Source organism: Bactrocera neohumeralis, chromosome 3 (genome assembly GCF_024586455.1).
Source record: "Bactrocera neohumeralis isolate Rockhampton chromosome 3, APGP_CSIRO_Bneo_wtdbg2-racon-allhic-juicebox.fasta_v2, whole genome shotgun sequence".
Lineage (NCBI taxonomy): Eukaryota > Metazoa > Arthropoda > Insecta > Diptera > Tephritidae > Bactrocera > Bactrocera neohumeralis.
Genome location: NC_065920.1, coordinates 1,508,670 through 1,535,399, shown reverse-complemented (window position 1 = coordinate 1,535,399; position 26,730 = coordinate 1,508,670). Strand labels below are relative to the sequence as shown.

The window sequence follows — 26,730 nt, the reverse complement described above, 5'->3', positions numbered from 1 at the left end:
TCGCAAACAAGCAGAGATATGGACAGCAGTAGCTGGTGGGTGAGTGATGCATGCGTATGGGTGTCGGTCCTGTACGAAAGCGTTAAATTTTTCTGCGAAATGTTGGCGACTTCACAAAGCATCACTGCCTTAGACGTCTTTGTGTCAAAGTTGCATATTTAAAAACACATAATTCTGCGAAAATTGCACCGGGCCGACACTGATCACCGACAAACGATGCGGCGTGCCAGCTGCCGCTGTTCTAAATCACATCTCGTTTCATCTGTTCGACATTTTTGTGGCACACGAGTGTATGTTGGCAAGTGTGCCTGCAATGGCGGTGTCATAAAATGGCAACATTGTTACTTTGACTACATTTTTAGTGGGAAATAAATGATTTTTCTGACAGTTCATTCAACACATTGGCGCTTAAAGCTTTGACGGCAACAAACTTAAGATTTTGCTGAATGCACTGATGGATGGTGGCTTATTTGTATCTAAATATCACACAAATTTAAAGCATCAACCAACGTTCCTTGGTATAGACTACCCATGAAAACTTTGACCCCTTCATAATAAAAAAATGAATTATTTATGCCTAATTTATGAGTAAACCTTAACAAAAGTAACAACATCGTCGCCACACTTTGGCGCCGTCATAAAAATCCATTTTCATAAACTAAATCAACCGTCACAGACTGAAATTCTCATTAACCGCACACAAATGAAGTTGTTTCTTCGGGTAATTTATTCCCGAATTAAGAGAGGGAGGTAGTAAGCGAGAGATTAATCATTTGTCGAATTTTTTACAAAAACTCATAAGCACACATATGTACATACTTTCAATCACTTTCATAAAAAAGCGTTCGACGACGAAGAGAAGATCAGACAAATCAGTCAATACCCGATCAACCGGTCAGATGACGAAAGCGTTAGAAATCTCCCCACAGTGCAGTCTTCAGCAGACATTGCCCTGCGGGAACATGCAACTTTCTCTTTGGCTCCCATCGCAGTGTGAGTAGAGAGTTTAACAAGCTGCGGACTGTGGTCACTCACATTTTATAATTTCAATAAAAATAAATAAAATATTCTCAGAAACCATCATAATGTTTGTGTTAAATGAGAATCTAACATTTTTCGAGTTATCGTTCTTACAGGGCCGGCAACAAGTTGATTCGCACCCACCGCATGCACGTAGGTCGTTACAACCGTGTAGTTCAACGGCGATTCTTCAACACCGTCAGTCAATAATTAATGATTAACGTTAATTTGTTAGCAGTTTCAACTGATTGGTGAGTAATCAAGTAGAAGTCAAAGTCAATCATTTGTTGAGTTCTCATTTTCTACACTCTTTATTTTCATGATTCCTTTCTTCCACATTTATGCCGCTAATGCGTTTGGTTCTAACTATAAATTTGAAATTTGCCCGCAGCAATCACTAGTCTCCAGTTGGCGCCACATCGGTGATTGGAAGCCAATAAATCATTCGTCTTAGAATTTCAGCACATGCCCAGTAAAGTAGATCGCATCATCGTCCAAAATGATGAATACGAATGGCCGATCGATATTCAAGTGCGGCTGGAAGAAGCGCCCTGACTTCTCTAGTATTTGCGAGTCTGCGAGAATAAAGAGGAGGACTCAGTAATGTTTCACTTGAAAGCTATTTTGTACTTACATGCGGCCCCTGAGGCCTCTGAACCTTTCTCGTCCACAGAAATAAATGCCTTATGCTTAACCTCTGAGACATAAAGCGGGCCCCTGGCACCAGTTACCATATTTGGGAGGTCAGCATTAGAAAACAACAAATTCATGCCCATCTGAATAATACGATTAGTATTAATAATATTATTAGTATTAGTATTTTATAAGTCACTATTCAAAATAGAATTACTCACCGTCTTCAAAGGCTCAACTAAACTTAAATCGAATTCAATTTTAAACTTTGGCAGCACGACATCCAGAGTGGTTTCTCTCAACAAACGCTGCACTTGCTGCAATGCGTTCCCACTAAATGTCTGCTCCAATCTGACAACTCCACCATCTAACTGATTTGGTAGCAGTATCAACATGCGGAGCGCTGTACCTTTATATGGCAGCTCCGCGGCAACCAGATCGAGCCCAGGCACTTCAGCATATTTTATGTTCACGTCTGTCCGATACATCATCGGCACTTTTACTTTCTGCGCCGAGTTCAAATTAAAATCTCGTGGAACTGTGTACGACGGATCGAATGGGTAAAGCCACTCCGCCTTGAAGTATATTGCATTCGTCAGTACTATAGCCGTGTCTGCGGTCAAAACGGATGGATCAATAAAACTTTTATCTTTCCATGCGTTGCGGACTCTATCCACTCATTGATCTTTTGCGCCGCTTGCACATTCCTTGCGAAATCTACCAATACCGCTGTAGACCGAAAGTATTTGCTAATTAACTCATAGTAATCGGGTACAATATTTAGTCGCTGATCAATATAAACGCGATTTGCCATTTCTAGTTTACTTTGGGGAGCTAAGACTGCGTTTTGTATGAAGTCACCAAACTCGACGGCTGCGTCCACTTTGCTGCCAAATCGCTCCAGAGAGAGCACGCGTCGCATTTCAGCTGCCGTTTGATTTTCAGAGCCTACATAGGTCATCGCTAAGCAGGTTTGCACCGAGATGGGAGATACGATGATGTTCTCATTTGGCTGATATGTTGAGATTGTTTTGAAGAAATTCAAGGCGAAGTCAACACGACTTTGACGATCCAAACTACTCGTGAGTTGCAGGTGTAACAAACCAAGCAACAATACAGCTAATTGAGGCATTTAAAAACACATTAATTACTTGCTAAATTTAATTACTTTCATCTCACCTATTTTAGTCATTATTGCGGCAGCAAGTACGTCAGCTCACTTGCGGATAACAACGAGCACTAAGCGCACAGAAGTCAGAAAATTTAAATTTCGCGGAAATTCCCAGCTTCTTGCTTATCGCCTTACACTGTTCAGCAACCTTTTTGCGCCCAAAACAGCCCGCACTTTGAATTAGTAGAACCGACTTTCAATCGAAATTTGACGCTGATCTCACTATGGGCTTCCACAAGTCTTGAATTTTTCAACTTTTTTGAAAACAATTTCTGCCAGAGTCTTCATTATTTTAAAAATGGGTATGAGGCAACACTTGTATGGACACCAGTCAACCGTTCCATTGGAATTGCAAACTCTATTTCATTCGGTGCATAAATTCGCTGGTGACATGTGCCAAGACATTAATGGCTCCATCGTTTGGTGAATGGTGAATGAAGATGGCAAAATGTTGCCGGAGGCAAACAACAAATTTTACTTTTTGGTTTCTGTTTCTGTTTCCCTTCCCAGCCTTCACCTGGCTCTGCCACCACTCTTGTGTGTAATTTTCACCTTTAACTGCAAATCGACTCGATGCGGTTTAATTGGTTGTTCATAATAAAGTTGTTAAAATATCCGCGTTAAGCAACAACAATTAGTGAACATCTGAGAGAAGTGACAAGTAACAACAACCACCGTGAATATGTACATATGTGCATACATATAGACGACAATCGCAGCAATGATCGCTTCAAACAAAAACATCTCGATGGCCCCAACAACAACAACAACGGTATGTATAAGCTCTGAAATAAATACGTGTTGAGGCGATGATTGTTGCTGCATTCGGCGTGCCATAAACAGGGTACTAAAATCGGTTTCTCTTGTCTATAATATTTCTCGCGATCAATTCGTTTTGATTGCATTTTGTTATTGTAGTACAAGGCAGCGATTATTACCGCCTGCAAATGATGACTGCGTTATTCATACCCTGTAGATATACAAGTATATGTATATATAGCGCGGCTTCACTCGAAGGCACTGATAAGGCTTGATTTGTAAGGCAAGCTCTCATTGTACGGTACGCGAACACTTCGATTAAGAGAACTCTGAGATTGCTGTGCTCAATTGTAATCAGTGCTTATTCTTAATTCTTAATAAATGCTGTCGTTATGGTCAGGTGCGGATCCACGGGGGGAGGAAACTGCGGAGAGTTACCCAACAAAACGGGCCTTGAACTTCGGAATCCAAGTCCAGGGATAAGGCTCCTTCACTTTGCATTTTTATGGCCTTTTTTAAAAGAACTGGCGTTAGACAAGCATTTCAGAGTTCACGATGCTCATTGAATGCTTATGCCTTAACTTCAACCACACCGTCAAAAAGCCTCTAACGACTTAGGCTCTATAGCGCGTAAACCAACTCGACGCGCTTATCAAATTTCAAAGCAATGCGTGCAACACACCAAATTCAACGACACGTTAATCATAAAATATTTAAAGGAACAGCAGCAAAAATCCATCATCGAAAGAAAGCAGAGCATCCAGTGAGAACTCTTAGCCACAGATATGCTAAGCGCTACGAGGTGTTGCAGTATTCATCTGTTATATTAGTCGACTTGTCGGCCGCTTGTTGCATTAATAAAATACGCCAGCGGCATTTTCCCCAACTACGAAAGTGTTAACTCCGAAAACTGTGTGCCGCCCTGTAATTATGTCTGGGTTTTCGTACATAAATAATTGCACCGACGAAATGTGTGGACCATCAAAAATCAGAAGAACCAGAATGCGTTCTATCCCTCTCCCAGCTATCTCTTCCTGAAATGAAGGTGCAGCAATTGCTGTCGATCGCGTTTCGGCAGACTGCGTGGCGTGCGAGTTTGATGATCTACGCAAGAAATGATTGCGTTTGCGGCTGCGCGAACGGATGGATGGACAGCTAATCGACAGAACGGCAGTCGGTCAAACGATGTTGTGGCTACCAGTGCTGTTGATGCCGCTGCCGATAAAGACACCGACATTGATGTTGATGATGGTGAGGATGATGAAAGCGATCGCTGATGCTTGAAGATGCCGCTCATATAGCCATCGGAAACTATGAGATGATTTTTTTGTCGAATAATGCTTCCAGCAAAGGTTTTGGGAAACCTAAACATTCTTATTAATTTAATGCTGTTCCGTTTCACTTCTTTTCCCTATATTCCGATAACTTCTTCACTACATGCGAGCAATTATGGCCTCTATTTTTTTGGCAGTAGGTCAACTGTAAGGCAACAATTCGAGTTTTGATGTATGTGTGATAATAAGCAGACAGCACAGTGTGTGGAAAATTGGCAACATGGCAAATATATAAGACTTTTTGGGGTGTAATTGAAATAACTTTAATCTATTCAGTTTTTAATAATTGTAGTTACCTATAGATGTTCTTTAGTTGGACACCGGGAATATATTTAATACTTTGCTTCATAGTGAGAGGTCCAAAGAAGATGATAGGCCATTAATATATATCAGTGGCATTCACGACACCTTCGTTTTCTAACTGCGCTAAAGTCGCTCTTCAATTATAACATTTTTATTGATTGCTTTCCTCTACCACATGCAATTTGTATTGACCATGTTTCGCAGCTTTATTTTGACACTTTAAATTTCTGCAAATAAATCTTTGCATTATTCCATAATTCAGTCGAAACTTGCTGTACAAACAAATAAAGCGAGCAGACTGCCGTCTTCCCGATCGATGCATAAAAACAGAAATTTATGAGACGCCGAACAACGGGAGATGACAATGCACACGCAGCAAACGCATCATGCAGCACACGCAACACCACCTACAGCTTGGTGTGTGTAGTTTATGCGCATGCGCCGAGCGCCACAGCGCCGCATTCGTGCAGCGTGCTGAAAAATCGGCGCAATCGGTGCAGCGTTCATAAGTCAAAGTTTACTCAAATAAAAGCGCAAAAGCGCAGAAGTGAAATCGAAAAGCAACCAGAACAACAACAACAGCAGGCGCAGTTTGCAGCGGCATAAAACGCCGCGCGGTGAGCTACACCAGCCGTTAGCCATTAAATCAAACAGTTAGCTGGCAATTAGCGACGGCTTGCGCTAATCGCGCTCAAATGTGCATATGCAAATAAATAGTTATGTTTATGTTAATGCGTTGCGTTGCGAGCGGTAAACGCGGTATGCGCGCGGGCAAACTGTAATTTGTTGCAATTATCGTCACTTGAAAGCTGTGAAATGCTGATTTGCAAGTCATCACTTCAATTCAACAACTCGTTGATATTTACAACAACAACAACAACAACAACGACGCCTGTGCACACACCTGAACATGCGTACATATGTACGTGCAATTTAGTTATTATAGAAAATTAGTTGTTAATTCTTATGGCTAGTTTTAAGCGCTTTGAACTATTGCTATTGACTGTTGATTGCCGCATTAATCACCGAGCTCCACCGCAAATTATCGCCCGTATTTGCTATAATAATTCAGTTAATGCGATCGCCTGTCGCAATCGCTGTTTTATAAATCGGTTTGTTTTTCAAATTAACATACGATTAAAATTGCTGGGAAAAAAGCGAGCGACTTATTGAACCCGGTCGATGGTTGTAGATAATTATTTGCTATTTTAATAATTCTATACAAAGTAATTGTAACAATTATATTCAAGTGTGAGACAAATGAAAGCAAACAATTTCTGTTCCATTGCGGAAGGTGTGTTACCACTGAAGACCTTCTGTAGCGCACGCGTCAAAGCGGCCTAAAAATGTGAATGCGAAAGTGTGATAAATACCTAACTCTCAGACTCTTCGACTTTTCGATTCTTGCTTGGTTGCTGGCACTGCTACAGCAAATAAATAATATTCGCACGAAATGTGTCGCGTTGCCAGGCCCGAGCTGGTGTAAGGAAGGGTGCAGATCCGCGAAAATGAATGGACAGCGCGCATCAGCAACAGGAAAGCCGGCTTCGGCAACGGCACTTAGCGCGCAGAGAAGCGTCAGCCACACGGCAGCGCAGGCGCCTCTGGCCATCAACGCCAGCGCGCCTCCGTGCCGCTGTGTCTACTTCAATGGACATTTATGAAATGGCATCGTGGGCGCCCGTTTATGTGGAATTTCATTTAATGCACGCCAGCTACAGCAGCAACACTAACAACAACACTCGGGTGCAAATTGATATATGTGCGCAGCGCTCATAAAAATGTCAAAAATATGTCGCTTTAGTTTGGTTTTTTTCTGCTACGTTCTCCTGTGTATTTTCTTTTTTTTTTGCATGTTTCGCTTGGCGTCTGTTGCACACTTAACGCCGCATGCACGCATATATTCATTTAATTGGCAAGGCAAACACGCTGCAGTCGCAGGCAGCCGGCTCCGAAGATCGGGAGGGTGGCGTTGATACCAGCGATCTGCATGCGCACGCGCGCCACAAACACCTCCAATGCAGCAGCAGGATGTCAGAAGGGCAGTCCATGGCAGCATGTGCCGCACGCATGTGCGCCACCGACACGCAGTGATACAGTTTCAGCAGCCATCGCCTCGCTGAGGTGGCCTCCGTACCGGGAAAAGGTGCAAAAAGTTAAAAATGATTTTCTTTTGAATCAAACAAGGTGCAGAAATGCGAGTGAAGTGTAGCCGCATTCATTTAATACTCGTATTTGTGTAGTTTCCACAACGCAGAGCGAGGTGTTTGTTGCACGTTGAGCTAACGATATGAAATCAGCGAGCAGACTGTTGAATTGCTGGGCGTTTATGTGACGACGCGCCTGCGTGCATAAAGCAAATTTCACGCAAATCAAAATGTCATAAATATGTGGCTTATGCAACACGTTAGCCCGTGAGCCGAAGGCATGCTTACAACAATGCGCTTTAATGCCACACAATCTCGTTTAAATGAAATGAATATAATACGAACATAAAGGGCGCGCGGCGGTGGACGGCTGACCGGCAGGCAATGCTGTGCGCTTGCGGAGATCGCCGGGCACTCTCTGACAGGCGCTAAATTGGTGAGATTTCAACATGTCGACGACAATGCGCCGTGGTGACAGTCGGAGGCGGCGGCGGCTATGCCCGACGGCTGTGGGCTGTATTGCAGGAAAGCAACATAAAAATGAGGAAGCGCATAGTTTCGATTGTTTAGTGGACAAGGTGTGGGAGAGCGCCGTCCTTCAGATTTGTGTGTACAGCTGCTTTAATTGGTAATTCAAAGGCTTTAATAAGATCAAATGTATATGAGCGCTTCCATATAAAAATTAAACCGACATACTAACTTTTAATTTAATTTTTATTAGACCTTCAATTTCAGTTAATAATTGTAAAACCGAATATTTTGAAATCTCTCGTATATCCATCAAAATGAAAACAAACCTTCATAAGTTTCCTTTCACCTTTATTGTTCAAAAATCTCCATTTACTTCAGAATATTTTCATTTTAAGTAAAAATCCTTAAATGGGAGGAATTTTAAATCCAAAACTTGCTTGCCCGCACCCCAAATTGTACTCCATACATATTTTAATGGACAATTTGCTAGCACAGCTGGGCATGCTCGCGCTAAAAGGAGTAAAGTGAACTCTACTGGAAGGCAATAAAAGACAGCAGCAACCTAACACGCATCGCAAGGATTAGGCGGCACTGCAATTCTTCATGTATCGCTTGCGAGCGTGCAGTGCAAACATTCCTGGGAAACAATATAGCCGAGACAACACTCGCCGCTGCTCTTCTCCGGCACATTTGTCTTCCGCTAACAACAAAGAATGCAGCAGCAGCAAGCCATACTGGTAGTCAGCAAGCAGCAATGGCCATCGAAACAGCAGCTCAGATGGACGAATGGATGGAGGAGCATATGTGTGGGTGAGCGTGTGGACAACGAATCGCCATGGCACACATGGGAGCCCAGTGGCAGCAACAAATTGAATTTAAATGCGTGTTGACCACACGCTCGTGCGACAGAGTTGGAATGTGCGTACTCATGTATGTGTATGTGTGTTAAGCACTTCCGTTTCCGTATGTTACGCGTTGCGGCAATAAATGGATAAAATATGTGTCGCAGTGGCTATCGAGTACTTGTGGGCGTGTGAGTCGCAGTTGAGCCCTCCCACCAGAGTCCCTGCCATTTGCGCCAGCTGAGGGCAATAGCGACAATCGTTAAATACAAATGCTACTTCTGCAGCAATTAAAAATGACAAAATGTCGCCACATCGCAGCAACAACAAAAAAACAGTTACAGAAGCCGCACAAGAACACAATGTGTCCAGTGCTAACTCTTTGCAACAAAAGCCGAATGGAGCAAACATGTTTTTTTTTTAATATATTGGGATTCAATGACCCCATGTAACTAAGTTCAAATTATCTACGAATCAAATTTTGAATTTTTCGGAACACGAAGTTTTCTGAGGAGGTTAGATACTATTCTGTAGAAAATATGAACTATTGGAAAATAAGTTTAATTGAATAAATTCACCACGAAAAGACGGATAAACCCAAAATCCCAAGGGCTTTATTACGGACGCATTCGTCGGTTCCGGGAGACTCCTGCCTCTAAGATCCTTCATAATGGACAAGTGCTTGAAATGGACACGTTTAATAGCCTGCCGCAGCGACATCGTCAGCATCAGTCAACAGCAATAACAGCGTTACGCATGTTCTATAATAAACATTTGCACGTTTATGGTTGCCAGCGAGAACCAAAAGCAATTAAAACGGATTAAAAGACAACCGACTGATTTATAGGGGCGAATTGTAAACACTTGAACTGACCACAGCAGCGGCCGCCACCACCAAGCGGCGATTACGGGCACTCTTTGTCGATTTGCAGCAACCCACCGGCCTCTCCCTCCCACAATCAAAGAGAAGTGCTGCGGGTGTGCAATCCTAATTGCAATAATTGCGCAATGAAGCAATTTAGAAGAATCACTTCATGGCAAACTATCAATGCGAGCATGCTAATTGAAAAAAGCTCGGCAGAGAACCCTCTGTGCTCGCAATCAGTGGCAGCGCCATGACACAACAGTGACAATAAAAGCCAAACTACAAGCATGCAGCAGTCGGACACAAAATGTGCATAAATACACAGGCATGTGGGGGTGTGTGTGATGCGGGCGGAGGCGGATGCGGCGATTGAAAAAGTGTTGGTCCGAGTTTGCCGCATAGGAAATGGGTTTGTGATCGCGTATTTAGAATTTATATCCGCATACAGTGCACATAAATCTGGCAATAGCACAACATGGCAGCGGCAACAACAACAACAAAAACAGCAATGCAAAAGAATAATGGCAACTCGTATAAAGTGTTGCTGCAATATTGTTGCATGCGGCGGTGCTGTTGTTGTTGTCGTTGGAGTAGCTAGAATACACATCAGAGTGGCATGCGACATGCGGCAATTGCAAGCGATTTGCTTTCACTCTCTCCAACTTATACCGTGTACGTGCAGCAGACAACTCTGGCAAAATGGCCATAAATGCGAAAGTGTATGTGTCGCTTATGTGTGTGTGTCTGTGTGCGTGTGTACAAAAATTGTGTTTGCTACAACATTTATAATTGCTTGTAGGATTTGTAGCTCAGCGATTATTGTTTTTGCATTTCGATGCTTTTATTGCGAATATGTACGAAAACACACCAGGCACACACTCACACAAACGCGAACACTCAGTACGACATACGTTGACCGCCGCCATATTTTACGGAATGGTCAATGGCAAGCGTTGCCGTTAGAAATACAAAATGAATTGCGGCAACATCTGCGCCACTCACACGCACACACAAAACAAATGTCCAAACGGGAACATATGTGTGTGTGTGAGTAAGGCATATTTGGACTGGAATTTGTGTAAAATCGTTAAAAGTAAATCTTCATTAGATCTGTGCAACACAGCGTGAACAAGTCGTGTGCTGGTCGGCAAACAAAAAGTATGGCATCTCCGGCTTTCCCAAAGCTTTGGCGAATACCAATTGATTTACGCAGGGATGCAGTGCCATTTGAAGCGAAATTGATGACAATTCTCGCCATAAAAATTCATTTAATTCTCCAACCAAAAATTATTCAAAGAATCCCAAATCAATAACGGAGTTCTGAAAACAAAAATGAACTTCTTCAAAAATACATACTTATTTGGTAGTCGAAAAAGTATTTTCGTATTTCGTCAAGAGATGTCGGTCGTGTATCAGTCATATATCTCCAGTGCTACAAATCACATTGTGTCATACCATATAGTGTTGGAAAGGTGAGATTTTAAACACCAAGATGTATCAATTCGTGTAGCACAACAATGGTTTGCTTGCTTCTGTTCTGGAAATTCCAATGTGAAAGATGCGCCTTGCTCTGGTCGACCTATCGGTGAAAAAGTCGATGATTGACCAGGACCGTCACATAGGGAGCCATAACATCGCTAAGGAACCTAACATTCATCATCAAACGGTTTGGAACCATTTAAAAAAGACTGGTTACAAAAAGAAGCTAGATGTGTGGGTACCACATGAATTGTCTGTGAAAAATGTAATGCACCGAATTAAAATCTGCGATTCTTTGCTGAAAATAAATGAAATCGAACCATTTCTGACACGAATGGTAGCAGGAGATGAAAAGTGGATCAAATCCGATAATAGTGTGCGGAAAAGATCATGGTCCAAGGGAGATGGAGCTCAACAAATGGTTGCAAAGCCAGGATTGACGCGTAGAAAGGTTATGCTGAGTGTTTGGTGGAATTGGAAAGGAATCATCCACTATCAGCTGCTCCAGCCTGGTCGAACGATTAATTCTACATTTTACTGCCAAGAACTGATGAAATTTGAGCAAGCAATCTAAAAAAACGGCCAGAAGTGAACAACAGAAAGGGCTTCGTCTTCCATCAGGACAACGCTAGACCACACGCCTCTTTAATGACTCGACAAAAACTGAGAGAGCTTCGCTGGGAATTTTGATGCATCCACCATATAGCCCCGACCTTTCACCATCGGACTACCATTTATTTCACTCAACGTAGAACTAACTTAATGAATTATAGTTGGCTTCAAGAGAAGCCTGTGAAAATTACTTGTCGCAGTTATTCGCCGAGAAACCAGAAAATTTGTGCACTGATGGAATAATGTCTCTAGCGAAAAAATGGCAAAAAGTGGTGGACCAAAATGGTATATATTTGGTTCATTAAAGTTCGTTATAAATTAAAAAAAAAAAAATAAGTATGATATTTTAAACTTATCGCAATTTCAGTCACCTTATTTACCACATTGTCACAAAAAGTGTACTTCAGGTTCGTTTGTATTAAGAAGAAAATGCTTATTTTTATATCCATTATTGGCAATTCATAAAAAGTTAGGTTAAGCACGCTCAGTGTGCCATACTCGTTCAACTCTCATACAAGCATTCTAATTTGCGGTTAAGTGGTGAAACTTTTCGTTACTTTTCAATGCTGAGTTCCATCCCCTAATTGAGGGATGATTGCCATGATGAGATGCCAGGAAATTTGCGGCATATGACAGCCAGTCAGACGGGACAGGGACAGGAGCTATGCGTAGTAACCGCAATTTGTTTAAAAGTTGTAAAAAGCGCAATAAAGATGATTAAAACGTAATTATCTTTAATTTTTACTTGAACTGCCAAAAAACTTGGTCGTACTCGAAGTATGCACGAGAGGGCACAAACAAGTGTAGTCGTGGCCGATTGGACTGCGGGGAGGGATTATGATAATTAAAGAACTATTTTCGTCTGCCACCAGTTGTCTTCCTGTGATGCATTGGCAAGAGAATGTAAATTAATCTCTTAAAAATTATGACAATCAATTATGACGCGGAATGTCGACTTTTTGACAGTTCCGAAAGGATTCAACTTGAAAAGGGTTGCAGAGCAGACGGAATCTGTAAGTTAAAGCAAGCTTTAGTTCACTTATTAGAATATCATTGTCTTTGTAATTTATTAGTTAACGGTATTGCAAATTTTTCGCAATATATCAATTGCCTCCTCCTCCCCCTCATCGGCATATTACACTTGTTTGCGCAATTATTGATATTGCCACACCGGGATTCGCATCAAATGCTTGGGCACATATTTATTTTTGAATTTGCCACTGCACATTCACACAAGCATACTAATCATGTGTGTAGGGTGTTGTATGACGACATTAATGACAAATCAATACATGAGCACTTTGTTTGCTGGGGTGGGTCGTTCTCTCCTCACATTGCTTGTCACTGGCATTGACACACCGGCTTGGGCTTTGATTCAGAGCGGAACATTTCAATTCAATCAATTGAGGGCGAGAATTAATGGCCATTGACACACTCGTATGGGCATAAAATTAATGCGGTCGCACTGCCACAAATTGAAATGTTTCCGAAAAAATTTATGACCTGTGCTCGGTAGTTGGTCTTTGCCACCTTTGTGCACTTGCTGCGGGCGTATGCGGGGGAACAAGTGCACGAAACTTTTCTCACGAAAATTTAAGCAGTGATGAGATTTGGGTATATGGGAGGCGGTAAAACAGTTATCCTTCATATGAAGCATCGTATGCAGATATAATTTCAATTCCTTTGGGATCGTGTTGAAAGTGTGAAAATAATTGTGGGAAAAATGTTCATCGATATTTTGGGAAAAATTCGACATCGCGAAAAACGAGTTCTGGCAAAATGCGAAAATTAAAGTTTAAATTTTTGGAAAAATCAATACTCGATTTAAGCATTTCTCAGTCTGATCTCGTATATCTCGTACAGCTCATCGTTCCATCGAATACGATATTCCCTGTTGCCAATACGCAAACGACCATACATCTTCCGCAGAACCTTTCTCTCGAAAACTTGTATCGTGGTCTCATCAGATGTTGTCATCGTACATGCTGGACATGAGGACTTTACTTCTCAATTACCTACTCAGTCTGAAGTAGCACCTGTAGGCAAGAGTTATTCTACGTCGGATTTCAAGGCTGACATTGTTGTTGCTGTTAATACTGGTGCAAGATATACAAAATTATCTACAACTTTGAGATTATGACTGTCAACCGTGGCGTGGGAGCCAAGCCACTAGTGCGACGACTGTTTTTTTGATGACAGGAAATATTTCGTCTTACCCTCGTTTACTACCAGACCCATTTGCTTCTTCAGTCTAAAGATAGCAGATTTAACAGCTCGGGTGTTGAGTCAATGATATCAATATCATAATCATTCTGCAGCTCAAGTTATTTTCTTCTGTGGAAGATTGAAGAAGTCGCACGATAAGGAGTCGCCTTGTCTGAAACCTCGTTTGCTATCATACGGCTCTGAGAGGTCCTTCCCGATACTAAATGAGCTTTTTGTGTTTTGCAGGGATACCAAATTTAGACATCGCGACATATAGGCAGCTCCCTTTCGGGGTCTCGTTTTTTGTGAATTGGACCGAGCACACTTAAATTCGAATCGTTGAGCATGTTTTCGTCTGACCATATTCTACAAAGAAGCTAATGCATGCTCCTTATGTGTTCTTCGCCGCAGTATTTGAAGAGCTCGACCGGCAATCCATCGGCCCCCGCCGCCTTGTTGTTCTTCAGACGGGTAATTGCTATTCGAACTTCTTCATGGTCGGGCAAATGAACGTCTGCTCCGTCGATTGGGGAAACAGTGTCTCCGACGTTTCTGTTTTGGGTGTTACAAACTTCGTAGGAAACTTAATATACCCTGTTCAAGCTAAACTTACGTTTCTAGTTTTCTCCGGGGTTAACTTCTAAACAACTGAACCGATTTTAGTAAAACCTAGCACCGTGTGTTCAGTGTGATTCAACTTAAAAGATAGAACGATTTATACCCGAGGCTCTCAAACTTTTAAATGGATTCATCAAACACGCTTTGATTGATATTGTGAGCAAATCAGATGCCGCAAACTCTCTCACCAAAAATATATTTTTTTGCAGAAAAAAGAACAGACAGTTCATTCGACTTATCTGGCTATTTCTGGTTTTTTCTTGATTCCCAATGAGAACTATTTACAGAACTGTATTTTATATAATATTATTGGCTCGTTGTTTCCTTTACTAACAATTTTGATGACGCTCTCGTAGCATTTATGCAATGATGATAACTAAAACCTAATTTTACGCTATGTCGATGATATTTAACCCAAAATTCCAAAATATTAAAAAGTTGCTTTTATATTGAATGTATTTGTCGTAAAAAATAAACTTTTGAATAATTCAAAGCGACTTTTTACTACCAATAAATGACGCCACCACATATCTGCCTTCCAAAACCCATGTCGAATGGCCTTAATTTTAACAGAGTCATTAAATTTTCACGTTTGGAAACTTTGTGTATCCGCGGGAGGTGGGGATCCTCAACGGTCTGTCGAGCGTGTGGTAAAAGTCATATGAATATATGAATTTCTTCATATATTCTTCTCATTAACACTACAAAAACAACAAGCGGCTTAGCGAGCAACTGTCAGTCACACAATTCAACTGGAATTACGGTGTTGACGCTGACTGTGTCGTTAACAACACAGCCGCTGGCCACCACAAAGTCACTTGCCACACGATTATTAGCTATCGCACTCATTGCATTGCTGCAGCATACTATATATTGGCTAGGCGGCAATAACTTGGCCTACAACCTTTTATTATGTTAAACGGCTTTTTAGTATCGTTAAAAACATCGGGAATTTGAACTTCATTGCCTACATAAGCATCTCTGGCGGCCAACATTCATTTGATAAGAGCTGAAGTACAGCGCATACAAGCAAGCGGTGCATGTGTGACTGTATATGTATGTATACATACACTTTAGAGAAATTTGAATTTAATTTTGGATTACAATTTGATGTTAACGATTTGCAACCCGCAGCGCCGGCAACCATTTGCAAGCGTGTTAGTGTGTCGCACGCGTGTGGCAAGGCTCGTATTATCGCCTTTGTTGTATTACAATAAATGCTGGCCACATAGAATATAAAACGCCAGGGAATGGAGTGAGATTTTTATGACGACTACACTCAGACACTAAAACCGCCACGGCCTTTGAACAAGCACACCCCCGCACACAGCGCTTGCGGCATTGAGCTAGGATCAAGCAGCCTCATACAAACAAACATACATATGAGCAAGAAGTGCTATAAAAGCCTCTTCAAAGTGGCCGATTAAACGATCGCCAAATAACGCGGGCCTTTAAATAAATAAATATAACGGCCCCCAAAGACCTAGCTGCCTCGCCAGGCATCCACCCCATCTACCTCTCTACCAGCTAGAGACGAGAAGCAATCAAATTTTAATATTATGTCAAAAGTAGATAAGCTAAAGACACATATACAATATATTTTGGCTCATTTATGGAATATTTTAATTTTGTACTCAATAAAAGTAAATTTCAGTGGAATCGCGTGAGATGATAAAAACATGAGCCAAACTTGACAATCGTGGTTGACATGTCACGAAAAACAAACAAACTATTTTATTAACACATGTCAAAAATATAACTGTAGTTACCAATTATTTAGTCTGTCAAATGCACCATATCAAATGTCACACGAATATTTAACACAAATAGACCCATTAACTGAACGAAAAATGTCTTCCAATATCACATATGTAAATACAAACCCTTCACACACACATATGTTGGAAACATTGAAACAAATAATATGAAAAAGTGAGATTGATGAACCGAGAAATTGTATTTTGTTAATAATAATCATATAAAACACATATCATATGTATGTATGTGTGTACATATATATTGGGTAGTCTAAAAAGTATTTTCGTATTTTGTCGTTGCAGTCGTATATCTCCAGTGCTACCAATTCCATTGGGTCATGCCAAAAAAAAACTTAAATTCTGGGAAGTTGAAAAAAAGTTACAATTGTTCAAAAATGAGTGAAAATAATGAAGAAATTCACCATATTTTTAAATTTTTGTATAAAAAGGGTAGACTGCCAAGCTATGTACAAGTTGTATCAGTTCGTGTAGTACAACAATGGATCGCTTGTTTCTGTTCTGGAAAGATGCACCTCCCTCTGGTCGACCTATCGTTGAAAAAGTCGATGAAATTATGGAAAAGATTGACCAGGACCGTCACATAAGCAGCCATGACATCGCTAAGGAACTTAACATTCATCATCAAACGGTTTTGAACCATTTAAAAAAGGCTGGCTACAAAAAAAGCTCCATGTGATGTGGTACCACATGAATTGTCTGTGAAAAATGTATTGGGCCGAATTAAAATCTGCGATTCTTTGCTGAAACGAAATGAAATCGAACCATTTCTGAAGCGAATGGTAACAGGAGACGAAAAGTGGGTCAAATACGACAATAATGTGCGAAAAAGATCTTGGCTCAAACGTGGTGAAACAAACAACAAGTAGTCGCAAGGCCAGGATTGACGCGTAGAAAGGTTATGCTGAGCGTTTGGTGAGATTGGAAAAGAATCATCCACTATGAGCTGTTTCAGCCTGGTCGAACGATTGATTCTACATTTTACTATCAACAACTAATGAGATTGAAGCTAGCAATCGAAAAAACGGCCAGAACTGATCAAAGGAAAGGGCTTCGTCTTCCATCAGGGGGCCTATTCTGTAACTCGATTCGAAAAAAAATTTGCTCGAATTTAGATTTTTTATATTTTGTAACTCGATTTTCGGATTTTCAAGCCAATTTTCGAATAAAATATTCGTTAGCTTTTGAGTTGTAGAAAGTAAACACGAAAATTGTACGTATTTATTCTGGCATAGGGTGGTTCAACTTTCGCATAATTATAAAGTAGATCCGAATTTCGAATAGACTACATTTACGAATCGAGATACAGAATAGGGCCCCAAGACAACGCTAGACCACACACATCTTTGATGACTCGGCAAAAAACTGGAAGAGCTTGGCTGGGAAGATCGGACTACCATTTGTTTCTGTAAAAGCAGAACTCCCTTAATGACGTAAAGTTGGCTTCAAGAGAAGCCTGTGAAAATTACTTGTCGCAGTTTTTCGCCGAGAAACCAGAAAAATTTTACACTGATGGAAAAATGTCTCAAGCGGAAAAATGACAACAATTGATCGACCACAATGGTAAATATTTGTTTGTTTATTTATCAGTATAAATAAAAATAAGTTGAAGTTTGATTAGAAATACGAAAAGACTTTTTCGACTACCCAATTTATACGAATGTGTGGAACTATAGTACGATTAATTCAACACACAGCCGAATTCTATAATTATATTTGCTTTAAATATTAACGGGAAGGTGAAAATTTAATGGGATATATAAATATCGAATTCTTCAGTTACTTATGCGTGCCTATTTACTTTTTACCTTAAATTTTGCACCAACTTCGATCCCGTGAAACTTTAAGCAAATGCCACGATTGGTGCATAAAAATCGATATTCCGTTCGTCGTCCACTACGCGACTTTTTTATGTTTCGAGCAGAATTCTTTATGTTTTCCACTATCTCTTGCGTTAACACAGTGTACTTCTCCCCAGCCATTCTACCACTTTTTCTACCATTTGTCAGTTTATGTACTTTTGAACGCAAGCATAAAGTCTACATAAGGGTGTCGCCAACCCCAGGCGGCTGCTTTCCATATATTAGATAGAAGCAGAGGCTATGTAGTGGCGCGTATTTGATATTCTATGCGCGTCAGCAGCCGTTTATATCCTTTTTCACAATTTTCATATCATACTCGAGCGCCAAAGCATACTGTCCCAACCCAGACATCTCTGCTGCCCGTGCAACGCTCCGCTTTGTCCAAGTCTACAGGTGTACATACATACATACACAAATACATACATACATATGTAGCGCATATATAGAGATTTCCACAACTCTCGAATGCCGCATTGACATGGCGGACTGCCAACACGGCGGCCCCCCACCACCAGCACTGCCCTCGCAGCGGCCATCGTCAACGTCGTTGCCATTTGCCATTCAGCAGTGCCGCCAACACATTAACGCAAATTGTACGTGCCACCGATGTTGAATGCTTGATGCTGCAGCACATTGCTGGCAATGCTTGATGTTGCTGCGCGGCGCTGATGTGGCCGTTGTTGGTGTGCGCCATGCGCCACAAAAGAGCTGTTGAAGTGGCAAATTTTCACAAGCACACCGCAGTGACGACGACAACTGCGAGAAACAAAACCAAAAACGAAAGCAAAAAACTGAGAAGCAAGGAAATGTAGTAAGGACGCGGAATCGGCAACAGCAAGGACAGTTCCAGAGAAAGCTGCAAGAGAAGTGGAAAAATATTGGCTGTGTCGCTGAAATTTGCTAACGGTAGTGAGGGCGCTTAGTCGTTAGGAGTGAACGCGCCACAAACACAGACTCTGGCGCGCGGAAGGCGACGCTTCTTTTTCACCGTGAGTGTATGTTAGTTATGCTCGGAGTTAGTCGTGGAATGGCCGACCTGGGATGTGCCACATTGTCAATCGCGTAAGGATCCACATAAATTTGTATGGCTTGTGAACGGTGTAGTGGGACCCCGGAAGTGCTTGAAAGAGTACAATTGGTGTCAACACCAATTCGATGTATTGGCGGATGCTGGCGCGTTATATGCATATACATACATACCTACTTATTATGCATGTACATATGTATTTACATGCTTGTACAACAAAATATGGAGAAGGCAATACAAACTCTGCACAGTGGGGATATTATTGAGAAAAGTATTTCGCTCAGTGTTTTCAGGATCGACAATGCATTGAATTACTCTTTATAAAGAAAAAAATTGGGTTATTTAGTGAAAAAAAATGTTTGAAGTTCTAAAGCGATAGATGACAGAGTTCCGATCATAAATCAATCCGATTAAGGTATTTGCAATAATTTTTTCTTGCAGATTTTTTCTCACAGTTCTAATGCGTTTCACTGTCTTGTAAGTAAATGCTATTATCTGTCCATGCTTCATTCCGCTGCTCCACAAACACCCCTTAACGCATTTCCGACCATTGAAATCGCGCAAACTCAGTTCTGCGTAAAAAACCGCATTTCCCCTGAGAACGAGCAAGGTATCAAACAAAAACCCAACAAAGCACTGGCATACATACTTACAGCATCGAAGGCTGCCGCAATATTTCAACACGCCACACAGCCACCCTTCTTACCCACTATCCATTCTTCACCCTATGCCAGCTACCCACCCACACAGCATTCGCATTGTAAAAAGGGGAAATTTTTCATTTCCGCTCTCAAAGGAAATCACATAATTAAGGTGAGCGAAGATATCTACGCTTGTAGACGCAGATGACTGCTGCAGCCACTTCATCTCGACCCCCATATTGGCAGCAGTTTGGCCGAACGCCACCCAAACAGCGCGACGACATTTTCATCTTCATTTAGAATCCAGCACTTCGCCACTCCCCCGCCTCATGCAATCGCAGTCTCGTGGTCTCGCTGTTCATTTATACACTGCAGCAGACTGACAGGCATGAACGATGATGAAGTGAACGACAATGTCGTCGTTAGACAGCTCCGCTGCCTTATGAACGCCATCACCCCCAACACCAACGTCATCTGCCGGTTGTCGGATGCTTCTAAGCCGCAAAGGATTGGTTTTTGGGTTTGCTTCGTTGGGTGTGTGTGACAGCGTCCATATGTTACCCGATAATTTGGCGAAAGTTTTAATGAAAGACATGGGAGCCATTTTTGCCGCCATTTTTCTGCTTGCGCACACATGCAAACATACCGCAAATACTCACACACATGCATACATGGTATGTATTCATTTGTGTGAGAGCACTTTTGGTTCTTTGGAAAAGTGGGTGAGATGAGTAAGCGCAATTTCTTCAAGCAATTGTGAAGAACAGTTGAGTTTTATTAGGTTGTCTTCGTTCTAAGCGACACCGGATGTTGCCGATTTCTTTGTTGACATTTCGTAATGATCATATTTAGTGACGAAGTAGCTTTGCTGTTATAATAAAGATAATGATCATTTTAGGAACTCGGAGGTTTTGCGCTACAACTCTACCCTACTCTACTCTGGGGTATAGGAAACTGTTTGGCGCATAATAGAGTGAGGGGGAGATAATTTTAAGCCAATTAGGGGCATAAGTTTGGCAATTCTCGCTAAAGCTTTAGACAGTCAATAAACATAATTCAGTTTGCAATTAGAGGCGATAACAAAACTATCAATTAAAGAGCAGAGCAATCAACTAAACATATAGTTATTGGTCCTTATTCACATCCGAATCTCCATGCTTGACGAGCATCTTTACAGAAAGCTTAGAGAAAGTTGTGTTGGAGAATTATTGCCTTATCTTTGAAGAGATAGTATAGACTCTCAACATATCTTAACTTTTGATTCAACACATTTTTGTTTAAGTTTTAGAAACGAAATTCTTTTTTGCGATACTCGTACTTCTTCTTCTTTACAGGCCTAGACACCGCTTAGGTGGCTATAGCCGAGTTTTCAACAGCGCGCCAGTAGTTCTTTCTTTTCACTGCTTGGCGCCGGATCGAGTTTCCAAGTGAAGACAGGTTCTTCTCCATCTGGTCGGTCCAGCGGCGTGAAGGTCTTCTTTTTCATCTGCTATCCCCGGTCGGTACTGTCGGTCTAATACTTTCAGAGAGTGTTTTCGTTCATTCGGATGACAAGACCTAGCCAGCGTAGCCGCTGTTTTTTGATTCGCTGAACTATGTCAATCGTTGTCATATTTCTCATACAGCTCATCGTTCCATGGAATGGGATACTCGCCGTTAAAAATGCGCAAAGGACCATAACCTTTCTCTCGAAAACTCGTAACGTCATCTCATTAGATTGTGCCATCGTCCATGCCTCTGCACCATATAGAAGGACGGGAATAATGAGTGACTTATAGAGTTTGGTTTTTGTTCGCCGAGAGAGGACTTTACTTCTCAATTGCCTACTTAGTCCGAAGTAGAGCCTTTTGGCGAGAGTTATTCTGCGTAGGATTTCGAGTCTGACATTGCTGTTGCCGTTAATACTGGTTCCAAGACGAAGTTATATACAACTTCGAAGTTATGACTGTCAACAGTGACGTAAATTTGTTACTAGACAATCTTGTTAGAAAAATTAGCTAAACGTTTAATGAAAGTGATAAAAATAAAAGTGTTAAAATCAACTATAAAACTGTTTATGCTTACACATAACCTCACACAAAATGCGTGCTTTGGCGATACTGTCAAAAATTTGCAACAATTTCGCACAAAAAAAACCGCGGAAAAAGTTTAGATTATGTACAGGCAGAGAAATCCACAAAACACACAGAAAAACCACTCGTGACTCGTGACAAGTTCCGATTTCCCGCTGGACTAGGAGCGACGCACCTGCAAAGTCCAGCCAACACATAAAATGGCGAACAGTTTTGACAGTTTGTTATCCGTTCAAAGTTGTGCGCGTACATTGTGAATATTTAGTTGTGAATATTTAAAACATAGCGGATATTTTTTAAAATAATTTTTTAACAGTTTTCCACAAAAAGTAAAATACGCAAAGCGATTCCCTGCTGCCGTGCTGTTATGCTTGGCCATAGCTCCTGAGGCGTCCAACACCTGTTTTGGTGGACATGAACAAGCTTCCATGAAATAACATATACAACAACAACGTCGGTGTCTCGTCTCTAAGGATAGCGTTTTGTGCATATCGCTGCGGCGGGCAAGCTGGCGTGCTGGACATTAGTGGACTTCAAATGCAAACAGGCACACGCACATACATACGTATGTATGGGGTATATACATATGTACATAGCTCTGTGGTATATGTACATTTATGATATGACAAGATAAGCGTTTATTTTCTGCTCGAAATATAGAAAAAATGCTGCAATATTTGAATGCAAGCAACGACATGAGCAATGATATTTATATAAGTATTTCTTTGCAAGCTGTCACAAAGTCAGAAAACTAAAAATATGAAAAACTTACCGTTATAACCCATTTTTTGTAATCAAATGTATTCATAATTTGCGGTTTGATCATTTAAGGCTTATTAGTTGGCATTTTGAAATGTGCGTGAGGCCTTCCCTGCAGACATATTTATATGTATATGGTACATATGTACATGCCTCGGCAAACATACTCGCAAGCAATTTGACGAATTTCCTTGCGGTTTCCCGGCCTAATGTTAATACTTTTCTCGCATTGAGGACAAAGCGAACTGTGAAAAACTGTAAACTGTGCATTTACGCATTTCTCTTTGGCTACGCCCAGTACCCTTGGCAAAAACAGACATGTGTTAATACATGCATACATACATATGTGTGTGTGTGTATATTTTTAACTGTTTTCGTATACTATCGCCTGTTTTACGGTGCCATTTGCGTGAAATACAAAAGTGCTAGAGTGTCTTGCGGTTTTTAAAGGAAAAATGTTAAATAATTTTATTTGATTATTTTCACACATTTGTATGACTTTTTTATAATATCGCTACGTTAGAGCTACAAAAACTTAAGGAATATACTTGTATAACTAATATGTTAGATAGATTGCCGTAATATGTGGCGTTTAGTGGCAAACAGATATGATGTATAAAATATCTATTATTTACTAAATTCGCTTACGTTCTCTGTAGATACTTTCTCCAAGGAGCGTAACATCGAAATCCGCATTCAGAGAACGTATGATAAACGCAGAGAACGTTCTCTGATAAACGTTCTCTGCCGCTTTCTTACGATATAAACCTTTTTCTTCGAAATTGGGTATTATTTTTGGTGAAAAGCGTAAGAAACTTTTCGGTGGTTCGTATCTAAGCTAAAGAGTGTGGAGTATGACATCTTAACCTTTTGCAGTGACCTCTGTAGGATCATAAAAATATGTTCAGCGACATCTATCTTTGATTTTGAAAACATTTAGCTTTTTGGCAATTTAAGGAAATTGTCAAAGAACGTTGAAAATTTTATTGAAATGAAATCATTTCCTGATCTTTTTTGCGTAAGTAAACAAATAAGTATTTAAAGTAAGAACTCCTTTATTAATTAATTACTTTTATTATTATTAATTAGATTCTGACATTAATTCCAATTGCTTGCGCTAGGTATACAACGAACCGTTGCCAAGGAAACTTTAAAACTCCAGTGTTATAACGATGAAAACTTTATACCTGTCTGTCCGTGACGTCAAGTGCATTGCAATTAAATTAATAACAAAATAAGATTCAGTTATAACATTAATAATTTAATATCAAACAAAGAAGTCGAAAAAAGTGGAAAACAATGAAGTTCATACCTTTGCACACGAAGAACACATCTATAATTTATAAAAACTCGCTATGCTCTTCCGCAAGCATTATCGTGCTCATTTTCATTATATTGTCTGTAATGATTCCCATGTTGCTGGTGTCGCTACTTAGTCCATATTCTGGTATTTCTGAGTCACGCATTCTTTTCGAGCAACCGCGATTGCAATTCAAATTCCAAAGCATATTAATTGCTGACACGGAAGGGGAAGCAATGAATAATAAGCAAGATGTTAATTTGGTAGTTTGCAGTACTTTGCCTCAGCTAAATTCTGTCGTAATGGAACATGGCAATAGTTGTGAAGGAATTAAGGTAAGCAAGAGATTCAGAAGTTGCTTGTCAGTGTGGATTTCAGTGTTACTAACTCTTTACAGTATTGGACCGATGATTTTGATCATGATGGCACAATTGACCGAGCCCATTTCCAACAACAGATAGAATCACTTCCGGGTCGAATCAGAAGCATCGACTTGGCCATCTTTTTTGAAGCAAAGCTGAAGGTAAAGTACATAATCAAACGTAAAACTTAGTAATTGCTTTAACTTTTTGGCTTGTTTACAGCACAAATGTTCACTTTCACCGCCTGCGCTCCTTACTTATCATAATGTTATCCCATCAGGAATGCAATTAAGCTCTGGTACCATATTACTGAAAGCTGAACTAAAACTAAAACAATACATAGAGTTTACATGTCCTTTTCCGGGACGCAATATAAAAACCCAGTTCCATCATGTGAATCTCAGCTCTAATAGTAGTCACGTCGCCTTGGGCGATTTCCAATTACAGCCCCTCCTTGAACAGCTAAAGAAGAATCCGGCATATTTTCAGCTCTCGGAGCAAGAAACTTACTTTCGTCAAGAACCAGGAAACACTCTTCGAATACAATTAGATTTGGATGTAATGCAAGTGCCAGCACGATATCACTTGAGTGTTTGGGAGCGACTGGGGCAATTTTGGTTATATTTTGCCTCCTTCTTCGGAATATCATTCTATGTTATGAACAAGGTTAAAGACTATTTGTTTGGCCAGCACATAATTCGGGCTTGGGAAGTGATACCATGGAAAAAACTTTACTGACACGAACCGCAGCGAGATTGCATTGATTTGGATGATTTCTCAACTTCGGTTATGTACTAATTAAACATGCGGGTAAAAGTATCCCCTAATGTTAATACGAGAAATTGGCGTTACTGTACACAAGTAATAATTATACAATTAACTCTATTTAAATAATAATTTAACTTAATAAAAACAATAAATTTTTAGTAGAATTAATTTAATTATTGCATCCACAAAGTGCTAATGTATTGCTTAAACATTGGCGAGTATAACAAAACCACTTTGATCTTAATTTTTTTACAGAAAATGTCTACAACTCTACGATTTGACAATAAACAAATCTGTCTTTTTAAGATCTTTACTGGCTAAAATTTGGATAAATTATAAGAATACACTGATTGATGTGGTATCTTATAAAATATAGAACTTTAATAAAATTCTTCATCTGCACATCTTTATGTCCTGAACATGTGTTATCATTTATTCTGAAACGACGTGAAATTTAGATTTCCAGAATCAAGGGGAATATCAGCCGACGCAGGTTTGGGATCATAAGCACGATTATCTTCAATAATAATAGTTGTATGAGGGTAGTAATCAAGTTGCATAAATAAATAACGATACTCCATTTTCCCCGATGATGTCTATTAGTTGTAAGGAAAGTTATTAAGGAACAGTAAATTAATTATTATTACGTTTCATTACTTGACGTGACTCCAAGTGTACTGTTCCTCTGTTGCGTATACCTTGCACATAGAACTGCATGCGGACATGTAGTACTCCGTTTCTTTCGAAAGTGGAATGAGCGACACGTTGACGGCGGCCACGACGTGACTCCTCGCCATACCCTTTTATGGGAGCACCCAGTGCATCTTGGACTCGTGGATCCTAAATGGTTAAAATACTTTTAAAATTCGATATATTAATATTCTTTGTACTTACTTCTTTTACGAGATCTAAAGCATCGGAGTATATATTATTCGGACTACAACTTGAAAATAGTTCCCTGAAAATTGCATAAAACATTACACCTGTCACCCCAATACCAGCGAGAATTATCGCTGTGTAACTGGCGGTTTTTGTGTTTTCCTTAATTTTTTCACCTAGGGGCCTTACATCTGTGGATATATCAGTTCGCCCTTTAGATTCTTGCAAGGACCGGCTTGTTTCCTCCTCCTTTCGCATTTGGTAATTAGCTGACTGATGAATTGTGATCATGCGGCACATTTGATGTTTCACAGTTTTATTCAGCATTTGTCGAAAAATAACTAGTTGAGCCATTTTATAAAATTATTTAACCAAGTTTTAATTTCCAAATATACTAATTATGTTCAATAGGATGCAATAACAGAAAATACTTATGAATGACATTCAACACCAAATATCCAATCAGCTGATTTCCGTATCAATGTTGCCACATGTTTGGCGGTAGGGTTATTCACTTTTTCTACATTGGTTATGAACAGCAGTCAAAAAACTTCTGAAATTGACTGATATGTCTCAAGAAGAAAATTTTTTTAATCGTTCTAAATCAGCAGTTATATTACATGAAACTTTATGAAATACTTTATCCTTCAAATAATGAATACGGCTTATAATACCGGAAGTCAGAAATGTCGAAAATTCTTGTAAAATTTTAGTGTGGCAACGATGATTTGTAATTACTTTTGTGCAATAATTTAGCGTCCATTCATACGTATGACATTCGCCATTTTCTCATTTCGTTTTGAATGAAAAATATATGAAGAATTTA

General features: G+C 40.3%; 2 protein-coding genes and 1 pseudogene across 2 annotated transcripts; 1 reads left to right on the top strand and 2 right to left on the bottom strand.

Moving 5' to 3' along the window:
- Positions 1-1,303: 1,303 nt before the first annotated feature.
- On the bottom strand, positions 1,304-2,941 carry LOC126752989 (serine protease inhibitor 42Dd-like; annotated as a pseudogene).
- Positions 2,942-23,716: 20,775 nt separating this feature from the next.
- LOC126752959 (uncharacterized) lies at positions 23,717-25,444 on the top strand. Its single transcript, XM_050464011.1, has 3 exons — positions 23,717-24,230; positions 24,293-24,418; positions 24,480-25,444. The coding sequence occupies exons 1-3, from the start codon at positions 23,895-23,897 to the stop codon at positions 24,993-24,995; spliced, it is 978 nt and encodes a 325-aa protein (XP_050319968.1). The 5' UTR covers positions 23,717-23,894; the 3' UTR covers positions 24,996-25,444.
- Positions 25,322-26,358, bottom strand: LOC126752960 (mitochondrial import inner membrane translocase subunit Tim21). The gene is made up of 3 exons (XM_050464012.1): positions 25,920-26,358; positions 25,683-25,865; positions 25,322-25,621 (listed from the first exon to the last, which is right to left on the bottom strand). The coding sequence occupies exons 1-3, from the start codon at positions 26,256-26,258 to the stop codon at positions 25,454-25,456; spliced, it is 690 nt and encodes a 229-aa protein (XP_050319969.1). The 5' UTR covers positions 26,259-26,358; the 3' UTR covers positions 25,322-25,453.
- Between the last annotated feature and the right edge of the window lie 372 nt (positions 26,359-26,730).